The 14,997-nt window shown below is 40.3% G+C and overlaps 1 protein-coding gene across 1 annotated transcript in view; it reads right to left on the minus strand.

Annotated features, from left to right (window-relative positions):
- The window catches only part of LOC145399811 (rho GTPase-activating protein conundrum-like), a 234,665-nt gene that overhangs the window by 112,684 nt on the left and 106,984 nt on the right, over positions 1-14,997 (minus strand). Inside the window, exons 11-12 of the mRNA XM_080272372.1 lie at positions 6,701-6,765; positions 5,637-5,821 (exon numbers count right to left, since the gene is read on the minus strand). Coding sequence (XP_080128498.1) covers positions 5,637-5,821; positions 6,701-6,765 — 250 coding nt within the window. The remainder of the gene's footprint in view (positions 1-5,636; positions 5,822-6,700; positions 6,766-14,997) is intronic.

Consider the following 14,997-nt stretch of genomic DNA (forward strand, 5'->3'; position numbering starts at 1 on the left):
CAATGCCAAATGGATAGCAGAGTGGGGGTACTGACACAATATCTGGCGTTTCACATTACAGTGAGGCTTTGAAATACGAAAACCCGAAGTACGAATTTTCGATGGTACGAAAGTGATGAATATAGGACAAATTCCACAATATGAAAATATCTTTCTCGATGATATGAAAATCAATACTTGATACGAAAGGAAATACAGAGATGGCCCGATTATCCAGACTACATGGTGTGAAGAGGTGCCTAAATAGTCTGAAATCATGATTAATCTGGCAGAAACAAAACGTGAGTACTGTTTGATTTATTTACCAGTAAATGTAAAATGAAAGACACAACTATCTTCCCAGTTCAGTCTGAAGAAAATTTACACCAGGCAAAATACAATGAAAACCCTGGTTCTACTAGTGCGTGTTTCAAATGGTTCGATTTTTCCTCGCTATATTCGTCAGACTTTGGGAAGATACTTGTGTCTTTCACTGTACGCTTGAAGCAGCAGAAAGACCTTACCTATTCAATTCATAATCCTCCAGCTTGTTTCTGTAATTTTCTGACAACTTTCAGTTTGGCAAATTACTTTTTCTTGCTGAAAAATTTCCTCCCTGTTATTATCGTCACTTTCCCCTACGATCGTTTGCAATGTAGTGGAAGAAACTCAATGTGCTTAAAGGTGGCTATCGTTTCCTAATTTCCCAACTGGAGGTTAGGTTAAATTATTAGGTACAGATAAGCTTGGTTAGGTCAGGTTTAGTTAAACACTTAGGAAGGAACAGTCCTTTCTGCCATTAAGTTAACGAAATAAACATGAGTTGTCACATCAGAACGGCTAAAAATGATTGGGAAACAGATTTAACAAGAAACGCTTACTGTATTTACCAACCCAGAAATAATCTGAAAAATATAACATACTATCTGGAAAAACTGATTTGGTAAGGTGCTTTTACCGCTTAAAGTAAAACGTATGTTTAGCCCCCTCAGTGGCTGTGGGTTCAGATATTTGCATGTTCCCATGGTCCTCCTTGGGACCATTTTTTCAAAGTTCTAAAATCAATTTCTTTTTCTTTCATATGTGAAAAGACTCGTCTGGCACACCTGGTTTAATTTTTATTATTATTTTTTCCCCTAAACCAATCCTGTGATCTGCTATGATTCATGTAAGAATTAATAAAATTAGGACGAGTGTTACATTAGCACGTAAACATCGGCGAAAACATCTGGAATGAAGTGAACTGTGAACGCCTGACTGCTTGAGGTGATAGAGTAGGGTCATGTAAACACACCAAAGACCCTCATTCCCTTCCCATAATTGCTCACAGTTTTTTGTAGCTTGCCCTAACTCAACGTCACTGACACCGGTACAGTAAGACGTTGTTCAAGGCCAGCAGCTATGTAAGCGATAATGGAATACATTATTGTTTGTATCAGTCCTCTCTCTTTCACACATACACATAAGAACGAACAAAAGAATGAGCAGTAAATGGACACTAACTCTAAGGAGCAGAAATAACCATGCTCAGTTGGTCCGAAATATATTGGGAAGAGTGATACTGAACGAAGAATGTGGAACTGAATTCTAACCTACGAGAACATGTGGGACAAAAGAGTAATTTTTTTTCTGATTAGCAAACATTTTTATTCCATATTGTCTCTTAAAATTGTAAAACCCATAATCTTTCATGTAAGAATACAACCTAAAGACCTTACCAATTCAGTTCATATTCCTCTAGTTTGTCTTCTATATTTTTCTGACTATTTTGAGGGTGGTAAATTATGTTCTCTTGCTGAAAGAAACTTACCTAAAATTAGGCCGCATGTACCATAAGCATGTAAACATCGGCGAATACATCTGGAGTGAAGAGAACGCCTGACTGATGGGATGATAGAGTAGAGTCGTGTAAACGCACCAGTGACCTTCGTTCCCTTCCCGTAATTGTTCGCAGTTTTTTATAGGATGCCCTAACTCAACGTCACTGACACCGAAACAGTGAAGTCTTGTTCAAGGCCGGCAGCTATGAAGGGGTTAATGGAATACTGTATGAAAAATTCAAAATGGGCACGGTGCACAGTGCTGCGCTCGCATGCCTAAAGAAAATGAACTAACCCCTCTCTGGTAAAAATTTTTTCGCGCACTTCTCAGTTGAGTCCACGTCCCTCCTCTCTTCACAGCTTTGCTGTAAGTGAGGATATTTTCGCAGCTCTTCACCTTTTCGTATTGTTTCGCCATGCCTTCCAAGTGCCCTGCATCACCTCTAGCATCGGGGGAGCCTACAGCAAAGAAGAAGTAATTCTGGAAAGGAAATTCGAAATTATAAGACCCCAAGAGGAGGGGCAGGGAGTCTCGGAGATTAGGTGCGCTTTAGGCCTTGCAGTTTCCACCACTAGGACTGTGACGAAGAAAAAGGAGATGTAGAAGAATATGGCCACCTCCTTCTCTACAGTTGTATACAGGTATTGCTTACTTCTTAATGGGGGGGGGTAAAGTTTAGGTGGGGGGTCTGAGGGGGTCCCGGGATGCATCCCCCCATTTATATGTATATTTCAGTAGGGAATATCGTTCCGATATACGAAATTTCGAATTACAAAAGTTTTTTTGGGTCCCTATCCCTTTCGTATATCGAAGACTCACTGTATTTGGCGCGGGGGCTGACTGCATTAAGCTGGATAACTGAGAAGATTACTGTACTATAATCTGTTATTACAGCTCAGCAATCACAACGGGGGAAGCAATTTCATGCCAGGTTGGAGTAAAAAGGGTAGGAAACATGTATTTTTCATTACACCTGTATAGATGGCTGTACAGCAAGTACTCTGCTACTAATCTTGTAGACTGTACACTGAGTGAACTTTCACTCATGCCTGAGTGAACTTAACTCATGCCTTTCTCATAAGTCTCTGCCACTTCACGGTTCTCAGCAATGGAAAGATTCCTCTCTTCCTCCTCTTGGCTTTCCCAGAAGAAGCTACTCTTCACAGTGGAAAACACTTGGCAAAGCTGAGAGACATGAGATGCAAGTGATAGTCTGATACAATGAATGACATGGCTAGACCTAGGCCAATCATGTGTCATACAGTGTATCCACAGACTCTGGTTCCACCTGATCCTAGAAGAAGTAGTCCCAGAATAGTCCTACTCATCATTTACTCCTACCAGCAGATCTCCAACCTGGCCCAAATGGGTGGAAGAAACCACAACTTTGGCAAAGGTACTGTGAGTCATACCACATATTGCCAACAATTTGGAAGAGCCGTGTGAGGTGCCCCATTTATCGACCCTAGTTTGGAATAGCTGAAAAAAGTTCTGTGGGCTCAGAGGCATTCTATACATCAGGGTTCAATAATAATAATAATAATGATAATAATAATAATAATCTATCTATCTATCTATTACCAGACACCTCAATCCCGTTCGGGGTGGCCACAAACAAATCGCCTCAACGTCACCCTGTCCCCCGCCATTTCACTGCCCCGCCCCCAACTCACACCCCCCTTCCTCACATACCTCTCCACCCCATCCCTCCATCTCATCCTCGGCCTCCCCCTCCCTCTTCCCCCCTCCACCTCACTCACATACACTCTCTTTGTCAGTCTTTCATTCTCCGTCCTCTCCACATGGCCAAACCACCTCAGTGTATTCATTCTAACGCTTCCTATCACATCCACATCCACACCACAACGCTCCTTCATATCCTTGTTTGTCAGCCTCTCTCTCCATGTGACTCCACAGGCTCCTCTTAAATAACTCATTTCCACTGCTCTCACTCTTGACTTGTGTACTTCCAGCAACGTCCAAGTTTCACTTCCATACATTAGAGTTGGTATCACAATACTGTCATGTAGTAACTTTTTCACTTCCATGCTCACTTCCCTGTTTCTTATCACTGCTTTCAAGGAACCAGCAGCCTTTCTTCCCTGCTGTACCCTTTCAAGCACTTGACCCTCCAAACCTCCATCCTTAGTCATCACACTACCCAAGTACTTAAACGTACTCACATTTTCCAATTCCTCACCATCCAACCTTGCTGTACATTAACTGACTTCACCTCTCTCAAAGACCATCACTTTACTCTTCCCTATATTCACCTTTAGATTCCATTTCTTACACACTCTCCCAAACTCATCCACCAAGCGTTGCAGCTCTCCTTCGTCTTCACCTACCAACACAGTATCATCTGCAAACAACAGTACAGGGAGTTTCCAAACACTATCCTCTCTCACCTGGGCCACTCCAACATCCACTACCCTACCTTGTACCTCTTTTATTACCCTATCCATGTACAGATTGAACAACCATGGAGACATGACACATCCCTGTTTCAACCCAACCTTCAAAGAGAAAAATTCACTCAGTTCACCATCCACGCGCACTGCAGTCTTAGCAGAATCATACATACTCTTCACAGCATTCAACAACTTCCCATCTACTCCATATATTCTTAACACTTTCCACAATCTTTGTCTATCCACCCTGTCATATGCTTTCTCCAAATCCATGAAAGCCGCATACAACTTCTTTCCCTTCTCTAGAAACTTTTCCACTAAAGATCTAAGAATGAATATCCGATCTACACAAACCCTTCCCTTCCTAAAACCTCCCTGTTCTTCTCCCACTAATTCCTCTGTTCTTTTTCTAACTCTGTCAATAAGTATCCTACCATACACTTTTCCTATTATACTTCTTTAAGAAGACAGATGCCCCTATGATTACCACACACTTCTTTTTCCTCTTTTCCTTTGTACAAGGGAATAATTATGCCTGACTTCCAATCCTCCAGGACTCTACCTTCCTTCCAGGCCAATCTGCACATTTTCCACATCCATTCTACTACTCTCTCTCCCCCATACTTCAGCATTTCACCACACACTCCATCAATTCCTGGGGCTTTCCCCAATTTGACTTTCTTCATTGCTTCCACAACTTCTATCCTACTGATTTCTTCCTGTCTTCTCACCTCCCTCCTTCTCCCAGCCATTCCCCAGCCACTTATACTCGCATTACTTCCATTCTCTATGTTCAACAATTCCTTAAAGTGTTCTCTCCATCTGCTCACTTTTTCTCCCTTCTCCACTAGTAATCTACCATTTTTATCTTTCACTCCCCTGCTAACTTCACTTCCACCCTATCTTACTCTTTTCACCTCTTTCCAGAACATTTTCTTACAGTCCCTCCACTTTACACTCCAGTTCCTTCCAAATTCCTCATCTGCTCTCTTCTTACTCTCTCTTACTAATCTTTTCACCTCTTTCTTTCTACATATAACTCTCTCTTCCACCTCTCAACTTCTTCCACGCCCCTATTTCTCATCCATTCATTGTATGCTTTCTTCTTTTGTGCCACAGCCTGTCTCACCTCTTCACTCCACCACGCTGTTCCTTGCACACCCCTCCGTCTTCTCTTCATCCCACGCACCACATCAGATGCTGCACATATTTCTTCTGTAAATATCCTGCACACACCTTCCACGTCCCCCATCTGCTCCAATTCATATTTACCCAATAATAATAATAATAATAATAATAATAATAAATACAAACATTATGAATAATAAGTGAAACAATAATTAAATTCCTTGTAGCAATGCAAAAATGTTAGCATGCAGTATTAGCCAGATCATTCGACTCTGTGACATAGGAAGGATAACTCACGATGAGTCTTATAGAAGGCAGGCATGTAAATGTGTGTGAGAAGGGGCTGGGGCAACTCTCTAAGGAATGTCTTGATCAGGGCAGCCACATCATTGGGTGTGGCACTCCTAAGAGCAGAATCTGCCAAGGATGGCTCGGAGTAGAAATGACTGTCCAGCGTCCTTCGCAGCTGCTCTGTCTGGGACCTGTCACATCACAGAACAACAATAACTTTCTTTTCAGTAGCAAAAATTAAAATATATATATTGATGCATCCTAAAACAGCTTATGCATAACTACTTTTCAGTAACACAGTGTTTCTTGCAACTGTGATAATAAGAAGGAAAGGTGGCAAACTAAGCAAAGACAAAACATTACAATTTAACATGTACCATAACAATAATGAAAAACTTAGTATAGGGAAGTACCATACTGCATGAAAATTCTCAAACTGTCTCTCATTCTACAAGCTACTAGTTGCTCATTTGATGTTCAAAGACAAAAAAAGTACAATGAACACCATCAGCCATCAGTTTAAATACCGCATAACTATATGCATCTAAAAGAGTTATAGATTTAGTCTGAATAATGCAAGTACAAATACTATCACACTATCAAGCTATGAAAGTGAATATTATAAGTGAAAATAAAATACAGTATCAGTGACAGGAATATAAAGTACAGTACTGTACTGAATATTCTGGAGGGCAGGTGTTTCCTTGTGTTTCCTTCAGGTGAGAAAAATGATCTGTTGGCGGTGAGAGAAAAAACTTAAGTGTAGCCCTCCCCTACAATGGGTTAAAAAAAAGTTGTTATGAGAAACAGTGAGGAGTGAGGATGGCATAAATAACAATTAGTGGGTCTGAAGAAAGAAAAAAGTGAAAATGAGAAACTTACTTTCTTACACCTAGAACATTGTAAGCCATCAAAGAGAGGGTAAAAAATATATATACAGCATATCAATGATAAACAATGAATTTGTCAAGCTTGATAGAATGGGAAATTACAAAAATCAATCATAAAGACAGCAAAACAACAGTTATGTAAAGGAAGGAAACTTGGCACAAATGGACAGCATTCCTCACCTGTGGCCGGGGACTCGCAGGATGCCCTCCTGGTTGAGTCCATGACGTTCCAATTGCCACACCAACTGCCACAAATAACAGCATATCAGCAAATTTCTCAACTGAATTCTTATTCACTATTGTGCAACTTTTTAATGAACCCTCAGCAATCAATCTACAGTCCTTTGAGAGGCGGGGTGGACAACTCACTGGCCAATGGCCACAGCTGCGATTTTATATAAATGTGTGATCCACTCTGCGTAAGTGAAACAACATATATTACTTGCATAAATATTTCTGAGAAATGTAAAACAAATGTGTGAATGCATGATGCAAGGCAGAACCTCAATGGGGTTCCCAGTCTCTTAGTTGTCCCCCCTCCCTGCTTTAGGAATGCCCCCAGATACAACGCAGTGTTTTGACACTGGCACAGGTACTCCAGTGGGTTTGCTGAAGGAGGACTGATTGGTAGGAGGTACAACAAGAACTGGTAAGGAGAGAGACAGGACTGAAGACAAGTTGTTGGAAGAGAGTTGGGGCTGGGTATTGCCTGGTCATGAGAGAGCTGGGCAGACTGATCGAGATGGAATGGACTGGTAGGGAGAGAGACGATTTGGAAAGGTTTAGTCAGGAGTAGGATTTGTGACAGACTGGCTGGTGGAGGGAGGACAAAGGAAGCTATGGCAAGAAGACATGACTGGGGAAGGATTAGTCAGGAGAGGAAGGGCTGGAAAGGGACTGACTGGGGATTGGGACTGGGGAAGCAAAGTTGTGAGGGAAAGAGGACTGGGGAATAATTGGCTGAGAGATAGAAGGAGATTAGGAGAAATACACTGAGGTGGTTTGGACATGTGAAGAGAATGGAGAATGAAAGACTGACTAAGAGGGTGTATGTAGGTGAGGTGGAGGGAGGGAGAAGGAGGGGTAGACCGAGGATGAGGTGGAGGGATGGAGTTGAGAGGTATATGAGGGAGGGGGGGGTGAGTTGGGAAGAGGGTAGTCAAATGGTGGGTGACAGAGAGACTTGGAGGCGTTTTGTATGCGGCCACCCTTTGCGGGATTAGGGCGTCGGGCTATAGATAGATAGATAGAGATAGAAGGGATAGAGGGACTGGAACTGACTGGGAGATGGGCTGAGGATGAAATGATTGATAAATGGCTCATGAGGAACTTCCTACAATGTTATCCCTAGATGCTTAAAAAACATTTTTACTTGCTTAAATGAAATTATTAGCATTCTGTAACGGAGGAATGCAAGTACTGCCACAGTAACTCAATATGGGAAATACTTTAACCCTCTCTGGTTAATTACAGCTACTGCAAATTGACTTAGGACCTCCCCCCACAAGGTATTAAAAAACACAGATATCATAGTATATCACAATGTTTGTTCATGAAATGCCATTCGTTAATATGAAATCATGTTTCCCTTGTTTTTCAGGACCAGTTGGATGCATTTTGGCATGGAATCATTTAGATCTCTAAAGTAATCTAAGGACATTTCTCTACACTAAACATTTGTCAGTTCAGTCTTGAGAATGTCCAGACTGGGTGTCTTTTTCTCTGCCATGATTTTCTTCATCTCTGCCCAGCAGTTTTCTATTGGATTTCCATCTGGATTGCTGCCAGGCCAGTTGAGGACTTCAATCTGATTATCCTGAAGGCATTTTGTCACCTTTCTTGGCTTGTGACATGGAGCTGAATCGTGCATGAAAAAGTCGCACCCATGAATAGCAAAAACGTTTAACACATGATCTTTCAGAAACTGAATGTACTGGCCACCTTTCATCATCAATTTCTTAGGAAGAAAGTGGAGGCCTCCCCTTCCCATTTCACCTGAGAAACACCCCCCATACCATTACTGATTGTGGGTGCTTAACAGTTGGCACCATGTAAGCAAGGTCATATAGAATACAGGAGGCAGGGCGACGAACCTTGGCAGAAAGCACCTGGAACACTTGAAATGTGATTTCATTGGAAAGCATAACCTTTCTCCACTCATCCGATGTCCAGTGTGCATACTTCTTGGCAAACCGAATGCGCTGGTTCTTCATGCGGTCAGTGAGACGCAGTTTCTTGGTTGCGATGTGGCTTGGCAAACCCAGCTCCTTCTGTAAGTGGTGTTGGACACTTCGAATTGAGATGTCTAGTAACAGATAGGGATGCATTCTCTTCAATTCTGCTGCAGTCAGTTAACGATTCTTGATTACTTCCCTCTTCAGAAGCATATCTGTACCTCAGGAAGTCGTCCTCTTGTTTCCACTGCCATGCTCGTGTTCTGGTATGACATCAGGTGGTAGGCCATGTGCTGCAGCAAGAATCTTCATGATGGTCGAATTTGCGCATCCAGTACATCCACAAATTGTGTTGACAGGGACATTATCCTGCCTCCATGCAATGATACGAACCCTCTCATCCCTTGAGCAGTACTTTCCAGGCATGACAACACGACACTAGGAAAATAACAGGGCAAACAGTAATGCACACAAAAAAAGAGGGAGGTGCAAGCTCGGAGTGACGGGAACATATACTCCCACTCTCACTTCTGGGCAAGCACTGATGTGCTGAGTGTTTCACCACCTCCTGCCAACACCAGAGGAGTTGCCAGTTACTTCTTGCCCAAAAAATTCACTTGGTAGAGGTGGAGACACAAAGCAATGAAAGACAACTTTCCTATAGCAATTCTGTGTGTAGGTCCTAAGTCAATTTGCGGTAGGTGTAACTTATAGCTACCTAAAACAGTGATAAGCCCAGTAACAGACTTGAATAATATGATCATCCCAACAGTAAGACAATACTGGGCTGTGTTCCACAGCATTTGCATGTTTCAAAACAAGTATGATATGCATCCTTAGATACAATACTAAATATTCATTGTGAATTATCCCAACATGGTGCACTCATACAAATACTGTATTTATTTACATAGAAACACCTCTGCTAATCTGCATCCATTATTTGAGCAGTAAATAATTTTACAGTTCAGTAGTCCTATTTGGTATGCTGATACATTCATAGTTACCAGGTTCACTGATAAAGCTGGTCTGTTCAGTGAAACTCACTGGACACCACTGCAACAATGCTTTGTTGGCTGTGTGCATCATCTGTATATATATATATATATATATATATATATATATATATATATATATATATATATATATATATATATACAGTATATATATATATATATATATATTATATATATATATATATATATATACATACATACATACATAGTAACCTCTCAAATTACGCGAGGGTTAGGTTCCTGGAGAGGTCATGTTAGTTAAAAACGCATTATTTAAACATAATTTTCCCAAAAGAAACAATGGTAATATTGGGGGTTACGTTCCTGGACTCTGGGAAAGTCTACCCATTTAGGGAGTTATGCTACTCTAAACTTATAAGCAACAATATTAATTTGAAAGAAAATCCATGTAAAAAACAAAAACAGTATATCTGGGGAGAAATAAACAACATTTAAGCCCTAGTTGGGCCGAAGCGTTGTTTACTTCTCCCCTAATACATACAGTACATTTTTCGTTTTTTACGTGGATTTTCTTTCAATTCTGATTCATTCACAGCACTGTGAAAGTTCAACATTATTAATGCATTAGTAGGTCATAAAAGTACTACAGTAAAAGCAACATTTTCGTTACGGTAAGTAGGTCACAAACAATAACAACACACAGCCTCACTTCATCTATGCATCACTCGTTGTCTGCCGCTGTTCCTCCTCACTCCACTCCCCCACCTCCCGCCGCTCCCCACCCAAAATTTGTTGTCCCTCCTAGCTCTGCTGTCCTTCCTCTTCCTCTGACTCCCGTGCTACTGGTGATGAAGATAATTCCCTAAAGTTTTCTGTCTTCTTCATAAAGAACTGCTCTATTTTGGTCTGAGTGGTTTTCTTCTTTCTGTTCTGCGGCATCAAGTTGTAACAATTTAGATCTGCCATCACTTTCCTGGCCATATTTTGTCCAAAAATGAGCCAAATTGCTCAAAATGGGGCCAAACTTCGTTTTCGAATACCATAGTTGGAATAAAACCAGTTTAAGCAACAGGCAAAAAGAAAAATTATATTTATGCATAAACTGCCACACACGGTCTATCAGCTCGGGACTATCCAAGGCGCGTGCAGGTAATTTGAAAGCATCACGTACATGTAAAGTCACGCTAAATTGAGAAACCCTCGTTAGTTAAACATATCTCCTTAAATATTTGTTCGTGTTAAAACGAAAACGTGTTTCTTAAACTCATGTTAGTTGAGAGGTTACTGTATATATATACTGTTTGTTTTCGTTGGCTTTTATCAGGCATATCTTTTTATCTTTAATCATCTTCTTTCTTTCATTTTTGAAATTGAATCTTGCTGTGCAACCCACCATTCTATGGTCACTTCCAATATTTACTTTGTTAATAACTGTGATATTTGTGATTGTGTTATTCTTATTTGCTATAATGAAGTCGATTTCATTCTTTGTTTCTCTATTTTGGCTTCTCCTGGTCCACTTTCTCCCTGTTCTTTTGTGAAAGAATGTGTTCATTATTCTTATGTTAAAGATGTCTGCAAAGTTTACCAGCATTTCTCCTCTTTCGTTCCTTTCTCCCATTCCAAATTTTCCCATACATGCTTCTACATTTTTTGATTTTCCAACTTTTGGATTGAAGTCTCCCATGAGCATAGTATTGGTGGGCTTTTTCTCTTCCATATTCTGGGAGATGTCATCATAGAATGTTTCAATTTCTTCATCTGAAATCTGAGAAGTTGGTGCATATACTTGCATTACTTTCAGGGTATATTTTTTGCACAGTCTGATTACAACCACTGCTGTTCTGTCAGATACAATGTAAAATTTAACAATGTTGTCTGCAAGATTTCTGTTAATTAGAAATCCTACACCACTAACTCTTTCATTTTCCCTTCCTCTGTAGTAAAATAGGTGGCCACTGTCATTGAGCTGAATTACTTTTTCTTCTTTTCTGTGGGTCTCACTCAAACCTACAATATCCCAACTAATGTTTTCCAATTCAGCCATTAAGTTATCAGGTTTGTAATCTTCAGCGAGGCTTCTTACATTGTATGCATAGATCTTCATGGATTTAAGAGTGTTTAATATCCCAGTCTCTACCTTGTCAACACAGTGCTTACTCACTTTCTGTGGCACAATGCCCGTAAGCACAGGAGGCAGTGCAGTTGGACCTTTAGTAGACAATGATTCAACAGGAACACCCATCAAATACTTTGCAATAGAACTCAGGTTTGGTTGGGAGGATTGTGGCAAATAATCTCACCTTCCTGCCACATAGTTTCTAGTGAGATGTAATTTTTTTTTTTTTCTGCCACCTTATTCGTTATATTCAGTGGAGCCCTGTATATCTACAGGGGGTCCCATGGTCCGCACCATCTAAGATGGTACCTTGTATATCTACAAGGCCTTCCCCTATCCGCCACCTGGGGACGCACCAGGTAGCAGTGGAAATAAGGAACAGTTGGATATAAGGAACAGTTTTCAGGCTCTCAGTAATCCTGAATGTGACATTGATGAGCTGAATGCCAGACTAACAAAAGTGCTAAAAGAATCAGCGGAGGTAGTAGGAAAACCTAATGCACCCAAAGCCAAGAAGTATTCAGAAAAGACACTTGAGCTTATGAAAAAAAGAAAGGAAAGGAAAGTAAAAACAAAGAAAGATGAAATTGAACGAGCAGAATTGAATAAGCTTATCAACAAACGACAAAGAGAGGAAAAAAGAAAGAGAAACATGGATCAAATAAAAGAAACCATCAAAAAAGGAAAAAGCCTGAAACAGGTCTGAAGTAAAATGGCACTCAGAATGCAACAAGTTACATCACTAAAAGACAAAAACAGTGAATCCATTAAATGCAGAGATGTTGAAGAGAGTTGAAGAATTTTACAAAGAACTGTATGCATCGAAGACAGTAGTACCAATAGCTAACTTTTCAGTTGACACAAGTGAAATACTTGAGGTCACACCAAATGAAGTAAATATTTCTCTTAAAAATATGAAAAGAGAGAAGGCTCCGAGAGAAGATGGAATAGTAGCAGATTTACTATTGGATGCAGGAGCAGAAGTACAAAATAGGCTTGCTCACTTATTTACCCAATGTATAAAACAGAAGAAAATTCACAAAACATGGTATAATGCAATAGCTATTCTACTTTATAAAAAAATGTGACTCAAAAGACCTCAGTAACTATCGACCAGTTAGCTTAAGATCAGTCATTTACAAACTCATCACTAAAGTCCTTACAAACAGAATACCTACAAATCTGGAGGAAAACCAACCTCATGAACAGACAGGATTCCAAAGCGAGTACTCGACTACTGATCATCTACACACAATGAATCAGCTAACTGAGAAAACTACAGAATATAATAAACCACTGTGCTTAGGTTTTGTTGATTATGAAAAGGCTTTCGACTCAGTGGAGCACATAGCAATTATAAATTCATTGCGAGAACAAGGAGTGAATGAGAATATTGTAAAACTGTTTGAAAACATATATAAAGAGGGAACTGCTACAGTTAAATTACATAAGGATTCTGAGAAAATTAAGACTGAGAAGGGCGTGCATCAGGGAGATACAATTTCACCAAAGTTATTTACAGCATGCCTAGAAAGTATTTTCAGAAAGCTAGACTGGGAAAACAAAGGAGTGAACATTGATGAAGAAAAGCTAAACCATTTAAGATTTGCAGATGACATTGTCCTAATCTCAGAAAGAACAGAGACACTGCAAGAAATGTTAAATGAACTGAACAGAGAAAGTCTCAAAGTAGGGCTAAAGATGAACCGGAGTAAAACTAATGTTTAATCCTCAAACACCAAAGAGCATCATCAGAATAAGTGGAGAAATTCTTGAAAACATCGAGGAGTACAATTACCTGGGACAAATACTAAAATTAACAAAAGATAATGATAGCAAAATAAAAAGATGCATTACAATTGGATGGAAAGCATTTGGTAAACATAGGGACATTATGAAAAGTAGCTTGCCAGTTTGTAGGAAACGAAAAGTATATAACAAATGTATAATTCCAGCTATGACGTATGGTTGTGAGACTTGGAAACTGACAAAATCGATGGATAATAAATTAATTCGTTCTCGGAGAGCAATGGAAAGGTCAATGTTGGGAATTTCTTTAAGAGACAGGAAAAGATCAACTTGGGTGAGAGAGCAGACTAAAGTCAAAGATATTATAGAAGTTATAAAAGAACAGAAATGGAGGAGGGCAGGCCATGTAGCAAGAATAAGGGATAATCGATGGAGCAAGAGGTTGACTGACTGGACACCAAGAGATTGTAAACGTAGCAGAAAAAGGCCAGACAGGAGGTGGAGAGATGAGATGGAGAAATTTGCAGGGAAAACATGGCAAAGATTGGCTCAGTCAAGGAATTTGTGGAGAAGGTTGGGGGAGGCCTTTGTTCAGCAGTGGACTTGTAATGGCTGCTGCTGCTGCTGATATATATATATATATATATATATATATATATATATATATACAGTACCCTCGCGTCCAACACGGTAATATTGTCATGCATGGGTCACGTGTTGGACCAAAAACGTGTTGGACTAACAACAGAGCTTATGGAGAAAAATGAATTATGTCAGCAACCCTAGGAAAAGTCACCCTAAATACCTACCATATACCTATACATATATTGGTACTATTGTAATTATAATAAATGGTACTGTGCTATGAATGATAACTAACCTTTTAGGATAGTGTTGGTGGGCTTGCTGGGAATGGAAGGTGGTATCCAAGGCTGTAGGTAGTCCTACTGGGTCCCCGGAGGATGGCTGCTGGCGTCACTAGCAGGTAATGGCTGTTGCTCCTCCTCAATCTCCCTCATAAATCCTTCAAAATCACACTCAGAATCACAATCTTCGTCCACAGCCATGGAAGGTCCTGCTTCTGCCTGTCCTAGCACTCTGTAATCCTCGGCAAATGGCATGCTTCTCACACTGTTGCCAGAGCCCTGTCTCGTGACTGTGGAAAGTGATCGCTGTCGCTGACTTGGTAAAGAATAAAGAGAAGCAACTTTGTTTATAAACTGGTACACACGCCGATGAGAAGGGTTTCAAAACGATTGATATTTATTCTAAAATATTAATATGTATTCAGTGCCAGGCTAAATGTTCAATGCTGTAGTATGATACATTCTCTGTCGAGTCGCCTGGGTTTTGGTCACACTGTTTTGCCCGTCGTATCCTCGGCAGGAATCCATCCAGATGAATTCCAAATGCCCGTGGTATCGTTGGCAATTTTACCACGTTACCGTTCCGATTTAC

The sequence above is a fragment of the Coenobita brevimanus genome, chromosome 50 (genome assembly GCF_032717465.1).
Source record: "Coenobita brevimanus isolate Jiangsu-jjx chromosome 50, ASM3271746v2, whole genome shotgun sequence".
Classification (NCBI taxonomy): domain Eukaryota; kingdom Metazoa; phylum Arthropoda; class Malacostraca; order Decapoda; family Coenobitidae; genus Coenobita; species Coenobita brevimanus.